General features: G+C 33.7%; 1 protein-coding gene across 1 annotated transcript in view; it reads left to right on the top strand.

Annotated features, from left to right (window-relative positions):
* LOC149807311 (pancreatic lipase-related protein 2-like) overlaps positions 1 to 18,437 on the top strand; it is a 69,186-nt gene extending 50,749 nt beyond the window's left edge. Inside the window, exons 6-9 of the mRNA XM_089936555.1 lie at positions 1,832 to 1,961; positions 8,246 to 8,360; positions 14,990 to 15,172; positions 18,198 to 18,437. Of these exons, the coding sequence (XP_089792681.1) occupies positions 1,832 to 1,961; positions 8,246 to 8,360; positions 14,990 to 15,172; positions 18,198 to 18,276 (507 nt within the window). The 3' untranslated portion in view covers positions 18,277 to 18,437. The remainder of the gene's footprint in view (positions 1 to 1,831; positions 1,962 to 8,245; positions 8,361 to 14,989; positions 15,173 to 18,197) is intronic.
* The last annotated feature ends 552 nt before the right edge of the window (positions 18,438 to 18,989 follow it).

Here is an 18,989-nt window from a genome sequence, read left to right on the forward strand (position 1 = left end):
GAACAATTCTGGTCAGTCTTATTTGTTATGTTCTTGTTGCAACATCAGTCTTCAGACGTATTGCGTTTAGATATTATTTGAGGGGAACATTTGTTTTTATTATTTATTGGAACTACAAAGTGCTCATTTGACACAGATATTATTCTAGGACTATTGTGAATTATTCAAAAGAGTGCTGGACATTGTCATCTTGATACGCCGGGAATGCTGGTAGACCAGTTGCATTCGAAGACCTGAAATTTAATCGATGCATTTGATTCTTTTGGACTTGAATAGAACTGTAACGTGTTAGTTCATAATATGTTCCTCTTACATTTTCATTTTATAACGTTGATACTTAAATTATTTGTTACGTTTTGCAAAACTTATTGGTTTTACTTACCATATAGTCGTAAAATAGGTAATGGTGTATTTTTATGTCTAGGATTCTCTCTACCTCTCCCCTTTTTCTCCCCTCCCCCTTCTCTCTCTTGTGACGTAGTCATCAAAAATGCAAGTCCATTTTTGTATTTGTCATTGAGAAACTAAGCAATTGATTCAGATTCAGAGTTAGTGTCATCGGGCTGGAAACTTTTTGACTAGTGTACTGTTAAATGTGAAGTCTCGAGGAAGAGCACGTGGATAACTACAGCTAGAAAGTATTGTCTACGATGTCCAAGTACAGAGTGACCGAACTTTGTTCTTTCGATTATATTCAATACCGTTGCCTATATTTTTTTAATTTAAATACTTCCAATGGCACTTTTCATTTATGTGCAGATTAACAAAATGAATTTTCTTCTTTTCAGATAAAGATTTTACGATTCTAATGCACAAATTAGATTTCTCTTTGGATAAGTTGTGTATACAGTGTACATTTTCTATGTAGTAACACACAAATTGATAACGTCGCAAATTCAAAACAATATACTAACGTTTGGAGCTAGAAAAGCTATTCCTCATGGGAAGAAAAGAACAATTTACATTCACCAAACAAAAACTAAACACAAACGCCAAGAGCAAATCTATACTCCTATATGTTGGAATATCGGGGGAATCTAAAAATAATGGTTGATTAATGAAAGAAAGAACTAACTGAAACACGATCTTTAAATGTGTAATCTAGATGTATATTTAGCGCTACCGTCAGAGACTAGTAAAGTATGAGATGATTGTCACACACACACACACACACACACACACACACACACACACATATATATATATATATATATATATATATATATATATATATATATATATATATATATATATATATAGAGAGAGAGAGAGAGAGAGAGAGAGAGAGAGAGAGAGTAACTTTTCATCGATATTTTGTCCTTTCTTCTAACTCTCAATTTAGTGCTCTTTGCACCCATTCCATGTGTAATGCAGTTTTTAATGCCTTTACATTTTCGTTTATTTTGGTGTTGATTCTGTCACTATTTATCATCTGTTGTATCGGTTGTAAATGATTACCTAACGTAAAGTAAATCGGCTCCATTTTCATTTACTGATAGTGTGATTGTGTTTTTATTGGAGAAGATAATGTATCGAATATATGTTTAAACATGTCACGGGCTTCTGAAATGTCTGCTTTTGTCGTTTTGTAATCTCGCTAATTGTCATTCTGCTCAATCCAAATAAACCTTTTGGGAAAGAAATATATTTAGTTAGGAACTTAAACTACTCGTGTTAAACTTACGAAGAGTTGGACTACAGTTTAAAGAACATGAAACAGGATATCATGTATATGTACCATTAACCGATGGGAGGATTGTATGACCTGAAAGTTATGAATTGCTTGCCGCTCTGAAAGTGATAATAAACGCATAAAAACTACATTCTGCAGGAGAAATTTCAGCGAGGAGAGTGTACCGGTTGTGGAACAAGGGGCTGCTCTCAGATGGGGTATTACTCAGACTGGTACAAAGCACGGGGTAAGATGTATCTTAAAACAAGGACTTCCAAACCTTTCTGTGGTAAGTAACCTCGGTGGAGATGACTTTCTGTCCCTATGATAAGTTAATATTCTTAACCTATGGAAAGGAACAATGCAGGATAGGAATTATTGTAAAATGCAAAAGACGTTTCAAGACGAATAAATGCGAAATACATATCTGCTTTAGTTAACTTAAGTTATGCTGTAAATATAAACTGCTATAGGGGTAACTTTGTAGTCCTCACTCTTAAGTCAAATGAGAAAATTTAGTCTCCGGCCATCTTCGATTGAATCACTTCTGGGGGATATGGACCTTTATTGTTACAAATGTTGATGTCATTAACATTTTAGATCACTCTGGGATCTTACAAAAATTTAACATTAGGATGAGATTTTGGTGCGCTATGGGTATTTAACACTAGAACGGGTCGCTCCTGGGCACAACGGGCACTCCGGGCATGAGGGAATTTAATATCACCAGACCATTTTTATATTATAACCCTCTGAGCACAAGGGGAATTTAAGGTTTAAAGCTAGGTTTAATATTGTGAATGGTTTGGCGTCCTTATGATAAATAGCATGGGTTGCAGTCCATGTTAAATTCCTATAACCGCCATATCCGCCCATAGTGATATTCCTGTGGACGTCTTGGACATTAAATTACCATAGGGCCTCATAGTGACCGACAATGTTAAATTCCCATCAGACAACATACAGTCCCACGTGTCCCGGAACTGTTAGCCCATGTTCAATTCCCGTTACCTTCTTAAAGGTCCAATTTATTCCTTAAAATTGCAGCCTATGTTAAATTCCCATAAATCCCAAACCGACCCATATAGTTAAACTTATGAATATTTTAAATATTAAATTTATTTTATCCCAGATGGTCAAATTTTCAAAATGGTAGTTTAAGTGACCCCACCCCCCGTGCATAGAGTAATAGTTTTAGATCAGGGTGACCAATATTCATGTTAAAATGCTATAATAATGTTAAATTCTTGAAAGATCTCAGAGTGACCTACAATGTTAATCATATGGATGTATATAAAAATTGAATTACTTTATAACCCCTGTGTAACACCAATCCAAGATTCTCGGAGTGCGGACCCTCTCTGTCTGATCTCAGAGTTATTAGCATACATCAGTTTGTTGTAAATGCTTTATTGAACCAAGCAATATTTAGATCAATTTTAGAAAATTAAATCCTGATTTTGTGAACATCTTGAATACACCCCAAAGAAATTAATTTTCTTTTCTTTGAGTTGCTGTAAGATAGTGACAAAAGTCGTATCCGTCAAACATATTTGGAAGCTCATCCAATTTGTCGTTTTTTTTTCTTCTTGTAAACTTTAAGAGACATTGATACTGGCTTTCAGATAATGTATCCGGTAGACAAACGTTTCCTGTGGTACGTCTAATGCTCCGATGAGTTACCCATTTTTGTGTTGTTATCTACTTCTTGCGTTAACACGTAACGTTTTATTGACTTCATCGTTCACTTGTTTGCAGGAATACGTAAGCTACATAAGCAAGATAAGCCGTCGCAGCATATTACAGCCTAGTTTTATATAAAATACCTAACTACGTGCACTTAATTTAATTACAAAATGTTTACAAAGTGTGCGACTGCTTCGTGAGCTACTTAATAAGAACTGAAAGGATGATCCAAACACGGAGAAAAAGCTGCAAAAGAACACAAGCAAAAACGTTTTTGAAATGATTATAGCAGAAACTATCTAATTTTACACCATGTGAATTTAATTAGACAACGCTGTATCATTTGTTTCTCACCTATATGGCGGAATATTATATATAATGTGGGTCCGTTTTCGAATTCGCTGACGATCCGTACATCACATAAAATGAATGTAACGGCTGAAAGAAAGAAAGAAATCAAGCGAAAGCTCTCTACTTTATGGTCTCCAGTGAGACCACGTCCATACCATGCTATGTATATAAAAGAAAGTTTAAATGTCTGCAAGTTCGTAAACTCGTGTACAAGAGTATTTCATTAAAAATTATTTTGGCATGTTGGTTTGAGAAAAAATTGCGAACATGCATACGTTTCTATAAATAGTCATACTTCAATACGAAAACAAGCCCGTAAGACGGACGCAAAGATCCTAAGGATGGAAATATTGTTCGAATCTTCCATATGTATTACATGTTAGCAAGCAATAAATCCGATTATCAGCATCATCACTATCATGTATTCTAAATATTTTTTGACCCTATCTAGTTGGTGGTGTCTTCCAATAACTATTTTTGTCAACAGGTAATTAACCAAGCCTCTGTATATTCTTCCTTTTCAAACTGTTGCAAAACTTTATAGTTTTGATAATTTTCTGATTATGGTCACCATGTTACATATATTGATAGTAACAAATCGCCTTCTTTTGAAATAAACAATTAGCATTTAAAGATAACAACGTTTAGGATAGTCAAACTAGCAGGAGACTAATATCTTCAACTCAATTGTTTTACCGAAATCGTCAAGTTATAAAATTCACATTATCCAAAGACTTAAACATCAAATAGTGTTGCTGGAATCGCTGTCATTTGAAATGCGTAATAAATGATATAGATTTTTTAAGCATCCAATATGGTACTCTACAGGTTGTAAAAAGAGCCCAATTCACCAAAAATACCAAAAGAGCTATATTCTCACAGACGGACAAGTTTATTTTTACATTGTTTGATCAGTCCTTTCGCTTGCTTTTCTGGCGTTTACATGTATAATTATATATTCAAAAGCGTCAAGAATAGGCTATACCGCTTTGTGGGATCTATAAACATTCTTCTCAATACGTGTGTTTACTTTATAAATAACTACACAATGGTAAAATGATTTTTATCGTGTTATGTGACATGGTTGGAAAACAATCATTGTATTGTTTTTGATTAAGAGCCTTCAAATTATTAATTATACATTGACAGATCTTTTAAGTTTAATTTCACACTATCTTCTCAAGTATATATAAACATATATAAAATCCGATCAATATTAGTACAGTAAATTTAACGGCTCCGGTAAAGGGGATCATTTTGTCTTTGTATTCATAACGTGCATGTACTTAGATATTTTTTGGTCTGCTATCCAAAGAATCTTGCATTCTACGAGGAAGTTATCAAAAACTCGCGACTTCTTATAATCCCATGCTGGTTTGTTGAAACCGACTAATGATCGACAAGCGCAAAGAGCTCCGATAATAATATTTAATTCACTAAACTAGTAAATATTCCTGAGAATTTTGTAAACCTATTAATGACATCAAAACGCCTCTCCATCCATTTCCCAAGAAAAATCAGTGGTCGTAAATGCGTGGTTGGATTTTTTTGCAAGTTGCAGTGTCTTATTTCGAAAACCATAACTTATTTATCAAATGAAAGAATATAATTTTAAATCTTCGAATTTATTTAAATTATCAAACATTGTTGGACTTAACTTCGATAAAAAGTATGCCATATTTTTTTTATTAATTATTCATTATTTACTATTCATTGTAAATTTCTTAATCTTTTGATTTTTAGGGATTCATTTATTAACTTACCTTACGCGTAAGAAAGGTAACAATCGACAGTACTCAACAAATATCCTTAAGAAAATATGGCATTGTTGAGAAATATAAACAGGTTAACACTGATATGCCATAGAATTTTAAATCGAGGGGTTTATACAACAGGTAAGAACACAAATTACATAATTGTACCCTTGAGTGCCAAACTATATGAAAGTGTCAAAAGCCCTTGTTGACGTGTGGACATATGAAAACAAATGTTCTATCTGGAACTCCCCAACAAAACATCATGGCGTATTTAGTTCGGTAAACTTGTCAATTCAACTCTAGACACCGAGAATAGTCAGCTAAAATGTAAGTCTCTATATCTTTGTATCTGCCAGGTGACGTTTAATCTCAAAACGTACATTCAAAGCTAGCTCTCTCTCTCTCTCTCTCTCTCTCTGTGGTTACGTTTTTACCAACCAGTCCAAATACTCGTCAGGAAATGTTTATTATAATGTTGATAATTTATGCCTTTTTCGAAAAACATGATAGCTTCAGATTACTAAATTTAACCAGAATGAGAGATTTTAAATATAAGAAAACATCCATGGTTTTTATTCTGAATATTCGTTGAAGAATGTTCATTTTAAACTAAAAGTGTTGTTTAAATTGTATGACGCATGGCTAATCTTTATTTGAACCAACCTGTACTATCCTTGTTTCAGGGCATGCAGCCGATGCTACATATTTTACTGACTGCGGGTTAATCATTTTTATTTGGGACTTATAATATATACAAATAGTGCCAACACCAAGCTAATAGCAGATCGCGATATGAAGCTTAATATCTTGAAAGGTTATCCTGCAATCCGGGCCATATCCGAGCAAATATTTATATGTGTGTGTCGTCTGCATCCAAACCTTTCGTAAGAAAACACTTGTGCATTTTCATTTAGGAGTTTTTAATATTTTTCAAGACTTGGCAATTTCATATTTTTCAAACTCTATAAGTCTGTAAGCGTTTTGAAATGTTCAATTAGAGCATAACTTTCTCACTGATAAACGTTAAACAGATCTGAAAATAAATGTTATTTGAAAATGTTCTCGGTGGTTTAATTTATAAATGAATTTTACATACTTGTGAAATTCTGGATGTGTTGTTGTTGTTTCACAGTACAAGGTTAGGCTTTTGAAAAGGGTGCTAATATATAACACAGAACGAGACACAGTGGCACCAGGGTGACCATGCATATACCACTTTAGAAGTTTTTAAAAAATAGATTTTGAGATCTGTGCCATTTCCAACAGACATGCATACTCCTTTATATTATCCAAGTCTTCTGGACTTTAAGATAATCTGTTTTCGTCCTAGTGGTGTTAAGCCATTCCATGACCAGTTCTTATATTCGGAACCTTTATAGCTAAATGTATTCGCAGTGCTTAATCTGCAACTTCATTCTTGTTTTATTGCATTAGTTTATTTACTGTGGATGGGACAATTTTTAATCTGAAAGGCTAACACTGAATACTACCTTTCTTTGTTAATGTAATTAATAGTATTCTTAGGCAAAGTTGGTCACCCAGTCTTCTTTAAAAGACGCTCTCATGTTGTTGTTCTTTTTTTGTTTTTGTTTTTTTGTTTTTTGGGGGTTTTCAGGGTTTTGAGGGAGTATTTGGGGCGGGGTGGCGTATGTTCAGGGAACAATTTTGGTAGCCCTAAACTGTTTAATACGTGTATGCCTCTGCCACATAAGATCTAGCACTCAGCATGAAGTTTCATCATCAAACAGGAACTTAAGCACCTGCGAATTTTTGTTCCATTACGCATTTAAAGCATTCAGTTCCTATTCATCTCCTGTAAGCACACGATGGGAAGTGTTGTTATTGCTACCAATCCGACAGTCGTGGGTCAAATTCCCTAGCATGATAGTACATGTTTAGTCAACTGTTCAAGTGGGAAATGCAAATTCGTCCATTAAACTGTGGGTAAAATTTAAACCTATATCTGGATTAAGAAGAATTACATTTCATAAACTTCTTCGATGTTTTTCATATTTAGCATTTTATCCGTGTCACTTACATCAAGAGTGCAAAGGCGCATATTTAGAAACTAGATTATCTCATGCCATATGCTACATTGTTCAAACATGAAACGAGCTCGGTCTTTGCAAAAATTTTTAGTTTTGCCAGATTATATTTACTGAATGCGTCGAACTTACGACACTATTAAGTTAGTTGAACCATGTTCATGTTCATTTTGATACTGGAATCTAAAAGTTGTTTCGTAAGGTTAATAGTGGAGATTTCTCTCGCATCGTTGATCTCGATAAGTGATATATCGAATCATGTCTACTTGCGCTTCACTGGAACCCGGGTTTGGCGACACGAAAATTGCCGATCCGAAATGTCTTTCATTTGCTTCTTTAACTAATATCTGATAATCATTATTACCATCCTTGTTGTATTTACATGGGTAAATGTTATACTACACAACAGATTTTTGTACATGTACCATATAAAATACATATAAACTTAACGAAAAGCATCCTCCAAAACGAAACAAACTACCACGAAAAAAGACTTTGAAGATATGAGACCATCCAACATACATTAATTGCCACTCACGACTTGTCCTGAAGAGACAATCAGTGCGTGTTTATCTGGCCTTTTTCTGACAAACCTGGTCTAGAAGTAGTAACTGCTTCCTTAACGAAGTCAATTTTCTTTCCTTTAAAAAAGATAACATTTAAATGGATTTGCCTTTACAAATAGCTTTTCCTAATAAACTGGAGTTTATAGAGTGTGTATATTATTTCCCAAGGTTACCACTACAGCATCAGGATCCATACTGCTGTAGATGCGGTGAAGACAAAAGGCAAAGTACGAGTTCGACTGAATGGACGATGGGGAACAAGTGACTGGATGGATACGACAGAGTAAGTCTTCTACATTGTTTACTGTTGGAAAGGATTATAACAGAGATAGCTGGTAAAAGAACAGTAAAAAGTAAGCAATTTGAGGCAAAAAACTAAACGAGAAAAACAATCTTTAAAAACTGAACATGTAAGAGTCAATTAATGGAAATTATTACCACTGTTTTAACTCATAATAAGCTGTTCTCAATCATTCCATACAAAATTGCTTTGAAATGGTTGCCTGTATTTAATATATCAAAAAGAGAAACCAGGATATTTGCCGAACCCAAACCACGAGGTGACACAAGTGTCATTCCAAGAAGACCATCTTGAGTTCTCTGTAAAACAGGGGAAAAGAGAATAACCCGTGCCAAGGAAAATGCAATACATTACTCATGTGTACTTAAGACTTTTTAAAGATTTAGCTAATCCCAAGCAACATGGCCAACATAGGCGTACAGTCATATAAATAAAACAAAGCTTGTCAAGATGAAAACATTGCCAATGAAGGCAATGCTAAGAAATTGGCAAGTAGATTAAAAAGATTTGTAAGATGTGCCGACTGGCCATCCATCTTAACCTGTTTAACTGGAAGACCTTACAAATAACACCGTTCCCTCAAACAACTCATAAACACATAAGTGAAGCGGAAATTCTGTCAAAATTATCCACCTGAATCATTTGTCTCCCATATATCGTTTGGAATTAAATGTAAGACATATAAATATACCGGAAATATTTTTTACATTATAACATTAGGTAAAAATATCCAATTAAAGCAACTGGTACAATTTTAAAACGAATGTGGTTGAATTATAGGATCTCAGCAAAGAGTTTAATATAGACAAATATTTATAGACAAGAGATCAAAACAAGACGACTTATATCCGGATGATATTTCTCACTGTTTTAAGACAGGACAGGTCATATATTCAAATCTCTTGACGTAGTGTGAGGCAATTATCCCGCTTCAGTCAGGTATTTTAGAGAAGCAGTTTTCAATAACACTCATGGCATCATTAGGAATTTTAATTGGGAATCATACAGTCCCATAAATAGAGAACAAATTGAATGATCGACTCTTTGGTACACACACACACACACACACACACACACACACAGATATGTGTGTGTGTGTGTTCTACACCTTAATTTCATTTTCTTTAGAACCATTATAAATATTGTTCTCGATAAATACTTTCAATTTTAGTTTCAATGTGCAACGATAGAAAGAAAGATTAAATGCAACGCAAAGACTTAGCATATCAGGACGATAGTCTATGACACAATCAGTTTTATAGTATGATGTTATAGTATGATGTTATAGTATGATTTTATAGTATGATGTTATAGGATGATTTTATAGTATGATTTTATAGTATGTTTCAGTATAAAACTTAAAGTATACAGATGTTTGAAGGGAAGAAAAAATATTTATAATAATAATAAGATAGTCAAACTGCTTGTTGTCATAATGTGTCAGCGGTGTAGACCAGAAGGAAAATGTGGTACCCTTATGACGACCACTTGCAGATATATCACCGAAAATCCGATAGACACAATTAAGTTAAATAAACGATAGATTCATACTAGATGCAGTTTTAAATCGTATTTCATCTATCGACAGATGTTTGCGTTTTGATTCAACGTGTGATTATCTCCATCACATATCAGTAGTGTAAAATATTAATGCTGGCATGTTCGTGATATACATCAATATCTGTGTTTGCCTTCATGCCACACTTCATGATCTACACTTACTTTGTAAATGGAAATACGTTTTGCATTTACGAATAGTATCGCAGCACGTATCGACATTATCAATATTCTTTTGCATTTCAAACTTAATCTATGCAGCATATATAAATAAATAGAAATATCTGGACGACTACACCTCGAGTTCGTAAACTATGTAAAGAGTTATATTGGTATTTCAGGTAGCTACAAAATAAACTTGGCCCTAATTTTGAACACAGAATACAGCAGTATTTATACGTACCAAACAATAACGTGAATCATGTCTGGCATTTAGTTCTCTACAATACGATATTACTTAAGGATGTTAAGTACCTAGGGTGCCTTAAAATATTGGGTCATATTTCAAGTTAGTTTTAAGGTACCAATTGAACGTGTTCTGCTTTGGCTATTTTACACTAACGGAAGGAATGACAAGAACAGCATTAACTGCGAAACTCATGAAAAGACAAAACAAATGGTTTTACTAATACTGTAGCCAAAGAGGTTCGTCCTGTCTTTAGATCACACGGGATAAATATGTTTACTTAAAACTGAATCCAAAGATCCTACATTGGATCACACAGGATCAGTATCGGAACCATTCGTGGTTATGCCTTCTTGTTTTCTTCTGGCCCTGTCTTTTCAACAGCTCTGTAATAACTTTTTCTTCTCTCCTTTTAAGAATTCTACAATTGGTTTTAGTGTTCCAATGTATATGTCGATCATTCAATGGAAAATGGTTCTTAACAACTTCAACACCAATCCAACAACTGTAAACCTTAATATATACCGTATATTCCAAAAATAAAGTCCATTGAATCATTACAGAAAGCAAAAACAACAACAAAAAAATCACCAAAAAAAACAAACAAAATGGAAATCTTTTATGTCAAGGTGTAACTCTCGTGCGTTTATAACATCAGTAGGGAATACAGTGCGAAACATCTTTGGCAAAACATGAAACCAGCTGCATCAATCATTTAATGCAGTCTGACAAAGTGGTCGCTAAACTATCACAAATTTCAAACTTTGTGGATATTCACCGAAATATTCTGAACAATTTCATCGTATCAAAATCTTGAAAGAAAAAAAAATCCATTAAATTTAAGTCTGCTACAATAACCTCTGGCTCTCAGAGAACTATAAAACGCTCACGATGAGAGTCTATGAAGTTTTAGCAAGACCGTATGATATCCAGTATAAGCTTTTGAAAAACTTGCCTGATACATCCCTCAACACACTTCACATTTTAAATTAATTTTGGAAAATGCCGACTACTCGTTATTATGACTAGAAGCAACAATTACACTGGTAGTTAGACTTTTGCGAGGACAATACAGTCATTCCAATTATCGTTCTAGAGTACTATACAGTCCTTCCAATTATCGTTTTAGAGTACCATCCAGTCCTTCCAATTATCGTTCTAGAGTACTAACTTGCTGCTGATTCACAAACATTTAACGAATGCCCAACTCATTTGGCACCTTTGAACTAACAAAGACTTTCAATGAGGATTCAGACGTCACAGAATAAACATTTATCTTCAAATCCCAATGGAAACATTTAAAAGAAATGCTTTCTTGAAAAAAGAACATATAATATTAATTTTCCTTGGTTTGAAAAAAAAATATGATAGTTAACTGAAATACATTATAAAGAATGACCTCTTAAATCTATCAGTATATCTTATTGTTTTTAATAGACAGTTCAGAAGTTATAGGTGGAGCCACACTTTCATAAAACATTACTCTCGATATGGGTATACTTCAAGGTAACATATTGTTAGTCATCCTTTTTATCATCCAAATTAAACACAATTATCACACTCAAGAACTCAGTGTGAACTAGTAATTGCATTTGATACGCTCATTCTCAGCATCTATGATATTGTATTCTGCTTTTTCAATCTCTTCGGGTTTCACATTTTTTGTATGCAAGTTGAGTCCCGGTTCACTATGTACAGCAATAAGCCTCAATATGACAAAGATCTGATTGGATACAGTTCATCTTAATGACCTGCAATCACTAAACGATACTGACTTATTCATTTTAGAAATAAATATAGCAATTAACATGTAACGTTCAAAACCAGGTTTATTCATTATTTAAATATAAGGCAAATAATATTTATTTCAAAGTTTGAAATAAAATGGCTATGGTGCAAATATAGTGCCTCTTCTGTAGAGTCATGTACTCTTTAATGCAGAGGTGGGCAAACTTTCCAGTGCAAGGGCCGCATACACAAATTTACACCTTGTCGCGGGCCGCATAGTTCATTAAGTAAAAAAAACAATATTTGAAAGAGCAAAAACAAAAGGTTTTTCTAAATAATATCTAATTAAATTTCCGTTTTTAATATGTTGTTAATAATTGAAAACTTAAACTTAAACTTCAAAAGAAGCACATTTATTTGATAAACAGAGTAACATAAACAGAGTCAGTGCGAATGATGACTTGTTCCTAGGCCTCATGAAAACCCTTGGCGGGCCGCATGAAAGCATTTGGCAGGCCGCATGCGGCTCGCGGGCCGTAGTTTGCCCACCCCTGCTTTAATGTATCCTGTATAAAAAAAATCAAATGTAATGGCTTACGTACACTCTGTTAAGTAGATCTACACCCCTAGTGTTCTTCTAATCTAAGATGGGTGACCCTATTAAATAAATTCTGATTTATCACCAATGAAACCTCATTGGGAAAAAAATATTTTGGAGGTCTATTATTTTTTAATTAAAAAGTAATGATCAATAAAACAAAAACTACGCTGAATCAAGTGGAAATAATTTTTAATGAACTTACAGGCAGATAACAAGCTTTAGATACACTATAAAATATTTAAGAGCTTTGATGTCACACTTTGGTGACATAACTTTTCCCGTTGTCTATAGAAACAAAAATTTAGTTATTGTAGGTAATAGAAAAATGCAATATTAACAGTTTTGCGGAATGGAATCAAAATTTTTAAAACTTTTTTCCCCGACGAAATTAAATCTCACAGATTTTAAATGAGAATAATATCAAGGTTAACGTAACAATTACAACTAATCAAACGCAACTTGTTTACATGCTCGCACTTTAATGGAATTGATATTGTAGGTTCTATCTCTGATCCATTAAAAGTCTGGACATCTTGATGTGAATTTTAGAAATGGATAGAGAAGGTAGTTTCTGCAAAGTTTATCCACATACTTTCTCTGTTGTGATCCGTTTAAAACGTGCAGCCTTCACAAACAGAACCTTGTAACAACCAAACATCGATGTTGTAAGCCGTTTAAAAACTAGGGCCTTCACAAACCTAACCTTATAAAAGACCAAACAAGGCTGTTGTAGTCCGTTTAAAACGTGCATCTTTCACATGCCTAACTTTTTAACGAATTAAAATGACCGCTACACCGGTAAAGCATATGCTTGCATATGCATATACAAATGTGTTATAACAACATGCGAAAAGATAAAATCTTTCACACCTCTAAAACATCTAATGATGTTACATGTAAAACGAGTTTGGTTCACAATAAAAAATGTAACAAGCAGATTTGCCTAGGAATTAGCTCGCACATATGAATCAATTATTTTGTTTATGCACATGTGGTATATATTAATTACATGTTTAAAAAATGCGATGAACATAGGTTCACCTATGTGATAACATATATTTGTTTTCAATGCGTTGATCACATGTTGCAAACATCAGTACAGAATATATGAAATATATGTTGCAACTAAACTGGTATTATTACTGTGAAGCGCGACTTATATATTGTGGGTATTGATGCAATCGTAAAAGATGAGAATTCAACGCTCATGGTCTTCAAAAATTGCATCCTTTCATTTTTAAAACTTAATTATATTCCTTTATTATATTTAATACATTCCATTATGGAATATGCTAGTACAACCTGGTATGAAAGATGACCTTTCCAAACTTTAAAGCAAATATAAACTTTTGCCATATACGAATCACACTTCAGATAGTCATTCTTTACGTTGTCATCCTCCTGATTAGTTGCCTGATTAAAAAATGGAGCGACTAGATGTTCGAGTCTTTATTGTGAATTCAAGTGATTTATTCTAATACTTTCATATCGTTTTCATTTGCGTTTCCAGACAATGCAACAACATAGCAACTCATTTACATATGTATCCTGCAGACAGTCCTTTAATCATTTTGCAATTGCTGCTGTCTAGATGATAGTCTACTAGTGCACGTATATTCCTTAAGCGGTTTATGGCAAAGCCGAAGATGATATTTCAAATACTTTGCATCGCACTGCACAGAAATAAAACCGTCGACATTTTACTGCTTGGCTTTTGCCGTGCTTAATTTCGTAGTCGTGATATTTGCAGTTAATCGTTTTGAAATTGTTTATGTGCAAATAATTTTGTCAAGATCAATTGAAAGTGTGGAACAGTCTCTTCATCTGATTGTTTAAGCTTACTGCAGTGTACTTCAACAGGCCATCTGGCTATGTCTGAAATCTGGTTTGACAGTAATTTTGTACTTCCTATCGCTGTACTAGTTAGAACATCCAAATTGATTTCTATATGAGATATAAGGTCAGTTGTAATATTGTCGGACAGTACAGTATAGTCTTTAAAATAAACACATAATGCATTCAAATTGTTTTAACTTAAAATTGTCTTTGAGTTACATTGCAATGTTAATCGTAGAGCTCGAAGCCGAACTTTTAACTGACTTTTGTTTTGCCCGGCATAGTAATTATAAATCTAATCTCGTCAATCTTTTAGCAGTTTGGAGCCATCCTGGTTTAGGTGTTGCGAGAGCGTCATGTGTCATGCTGACCAAGTATCAATTCCAATCACATGCATGTAAACTGGATATACAATCTAACATGAACGTCTTCTTGTGTAAAAGATTATCCTATGTAAATTAATCTAACACAAACTATTTTCAGGGAGGACATTAATCCAAGCGCCCAAATTCACCTACTGGCCGTTTCGGCAATAGAAGTAGGTGACGTTGACAATATTGACGTCAGTTACGTCAAATCTTCCAGTGGCTTTTTATGGAGCTCTGGTGGAAGTGACACATTGAAGACCGACAGGGTCATGGTCATATCAGGGGAGAACGGGGAAAGGTAATTATTAGCATCCGCAATGTGTGCGAGGTTAGTATCAATGATTTGGTTACTCTTTATTAGGAATGAAAGCGTCACTTATTTTTGGACAGCGGAAACAAAATAATTTTTTTGTGTGCAGATTTTCAAATGTCTCTTTGATACATATTCAACAATTCCATGCGAAACTAGCGGATGAAATAATATATTCGTTTGATTTTGAAAATGAACGATAATGTTACAATATAAAAAATAAATTTCAATTTCCCAATCTTTATTTGCTAATCGTTTAATACTAGTTCTACAATTAATGTAAAAGTATGGAGTCTTCTCAAGTCTGTCTATTAAAAGATAAATAGTTCATGTCAATGACCCGTATATGAGGAAAATAGTAATATGTCTTCATTATTGATCACAGTCACTCTTTCATACATAATTATCATTAAATACAATTATTGTAATCTTTAATATACCGTCTTTCAATAATATAAACCATTTATATATAGTTCAGGAGAAGTGAATAATTTATGTAGTTTACCTACTTGTTTACTCTACGATAGACATAAGAACCCTCGTACAAGATCCTTGCAGTTAAGTGTGATTTTAAATATTTATGCTGATCTCATGGCAACAGCATCACCATTTAATGTTGCTTAATTTTATCAATTATTGCTGTAATATCAACCAATAAAAGGACTCTCAAAGTAGGGAATCCCCGTGCAGCAATCGGTATTACTGTAGCAAACAGTCTACATGTTCCCGGCTTCCTTTAGCTTGACCGAGTTCATAATTAACATAAAAAAGCCTTTAGAGGGTATGCAAAGAATTCTGTCTAATTGTACAACAACTAGTCAACATCCCTACCAGAAACATCTGCAAAATTTAGTCCCTTGTAATTTATTTCTTCCAAATTAATTCGATACTGAACATTTTGTCCCTTTATGGCCGGATTAAACATGCTGCACTGTACTTTCCAAAACCATAAGTATTTAGTTCCTGAGGACCTTCTTTTTATCATAAAACTGTGACATTTGTTTTATTTTGTTTTGTTTGTTTGTTTGTTATTGCTTGTTGTTTTTTGTTGGTTTTGCTTCTGTTTCATTGTCTTGCTTGCATCACCATACAAAAATTAAATTTCTAGGTCTCACAGAGATTCCACTACTAGCTTTGAAATCAACTACTTTGAATATTACATCCATATGACCTACATTTTAAATAATCTATCGACTTGCCTCACAACAGACTTTTTGCATTTGTAACAACAAGACTAAAAATAGTGATATAATCACCCGTATACTTACTTCATGTAAAAGTACTGTAAGTATTCATTATCTGATATGAGGTCTAAAAAGTCAGTTTATTTTCTATTTTTAATATTACGTATAGAACTCGAAAATAAAGTCATAATGAAATCTAAGAGACAGGTTTACAAAATCTTGTGATTGAATATCGCCAGAATGAATTTGGCATTGCAATGCCCTCAACCTGAAACGTTACATTTATAAATTTCTGCCACGAATATAATCAGTTGACCAAGATGTCAAGGATCTCCATTAAAGTTTTGACCTGAGTGTCTACAGCTATGGGAGAACGTTATAACAAATTCTCAGTTTTTCAGAGTTCAGAAAGAAAAAGTTTTGATCGCATGTTTTATATACGCCTGAAGTTCGTTTTCTTCTAAACTTGTCTTTATTCATTTCACACGTGTGCCTTATGGAACACTTTCAAATATCTACAGATTTGCTTCCATAATTTTTACTAGTTTAAGGCCGCCATGTCGTTTATCTTTCTTTGTGTTAACCAACTTAACGCCTTTTCGAGCCGAAGATCTCTTTTTGATAAAGGTAACGATTCCTACGAACATGTAGAAATGATCTATAAATCTGAATGTATGTAGTTTAAGTAGATAAAACTCCTGCATTAACATCAAATCATAATTATTTTGAAAACACTGTGGTACTGAACTTTCCAATACCATTATAAAAACATATCTACATATAAAGAGAATTGACTATACATATGTCAATGCAAGATTCTCTTTTCAAAATAACTTTTTAAAAAATATTTTCTTATAAATGCGTGATAGTAATCCAGATTATATTACTGACATTACTTTTAATTAGTTTTAATTTTCCTGAAAATCTGAAATGCATTTATGTCAAATTTAAAACGTTCAGTCGGCCAACAGTTTTGACTCACTACTTATTTCGAACCTATCATCAAAGAGAAAATTTTGAGGCTTAAATTTTGTCCGATTTTATTCTAATTTTGATTCAATAATAACGGAGTTCATGTCCTGTGTAGTCTATAGAAACAAACAAAAAAATAAAATAAAAAATAAACCAAAGATACAGACAAAAACTCTCCATTCCATAAAACATGTAATGCATCCTTGGGGATGGATTTATGATGAGGATTAGCAGTCATTCAACCAATCTGTACACCTGCCCCAATAATATAACAACGACACTTCTTTCAACCGGAAGGACACATCTTTGTCCTTAAGTTTCTTTAATTAACTAAAAACTCTTAAATGTCTGCAGCCACTTAAAGTTACCAATAGCATAATGCATAAACATGACAAACTTGAGCAATAAAGGATGTAAAGAATATGGAATCTTGTGTAATTATTGCCTTTTGCTCTTTTGCGCAGCAATGCTTGTGTGACGTTTATATTAGTCTACAAAGGAAGTTAAATGGCTGACCGGTTCGATTGCAAAATACACCAGTACTACACAGCTGTTATAACTTATTTCTCTTAAAAACTCGCCGTCTTTTTCTTCTCACTGCTTTATGTATATTTTTGTGTGTGTATGTATGTATGTATGTATGTATGTATGTATGTATGTGTTCTCGCAGAACATATCACTTTATCACAGTTTTCTTAATTTATGAGTAAGCAAAAACAGTCTTTGTCCATCATAGCAAGCATTATCATCTCAGTGATTGCATATGTGACCCGTAATTTCCTATGACTTTGCGAGTGTTGGTATTGCATCAAGAACACGGAAAATCATGTCTTGTGTATTTATTTCATCTTTTGTAGTTATCTATTTTGCGTGCGAAGGGAGGTGCACAGTGACACGCCAGTAAAGGTTCTGCGCACAATGACTCGTTCCTGCTAGAAACTGACACGTTGAAGTTCGATGGTGAAGTTATAAATGAATTTAGAGCACAAATCTGGATCAACGCGTATGGCAATCGCAAAATTAAAAAAATTAAATAAAATTGTGTTCATTTTGCTTAAAATTATTGTGCAACTGTGTGAATAAATTTGTTGAGTAAAGTTTTTGCTTGGATTTATGCATGAACTGACTGCCTGAACCATGTCAGAGAACATTTCAACCTGTAAATGTCGTCTGCAATGAGACACAGTCACTACCACCGCGTGGAAAAGATGAAAAACAATGTATCTGCGGCACTAAAGCTTCTTCGATGTCCTCAAATTCTAATTCAAATACCATTTTTTTTCTTGCTGACCGCTTGAGAAACTGAACTAAAATGAGAATAACAGTGAGAACACACTTTCATTCAAAGTCACGTGTCCTGGTAAATTTTACCATTAGAATATGTGCACAGCATGGCACTTTTCACCTAAAAACAGACAGAAACGAGCGTACTTAATGCATGCATCAATACAAAACATGCCAAATTCATGCACAACTACCACATATTGGATCGGAGGACCGTATCGTAATAATATTAATCTTTATTTAGCATGGCTTTTTATTTCCAACAAGAAACATTATTTTTTTCAGGTAATTTTGCTACAAAGAACGGTTTGGTAACTCGCTGAAATTGAAACTTCCTGTCGGCACTGGGATTCTAACTCGCATCC

The sequence above is a fragment of the Sinohyriopsis cumingii genome, chromosome 1, assembly GCF_028554795.1.
Source record: "Sinohyriopsis cumingii isolate HCF-2022 chromosome 1, ASM2855479v2, whole genome shotgun sequence".
In the NCBI taxonomy this organism is placed as follows: Eukaryota; Metazoa; Mollusca; class Bivalvia; order Unionida; family Unionidae; genus Sinohyriopsis; species Sinohyriopsis cumingii.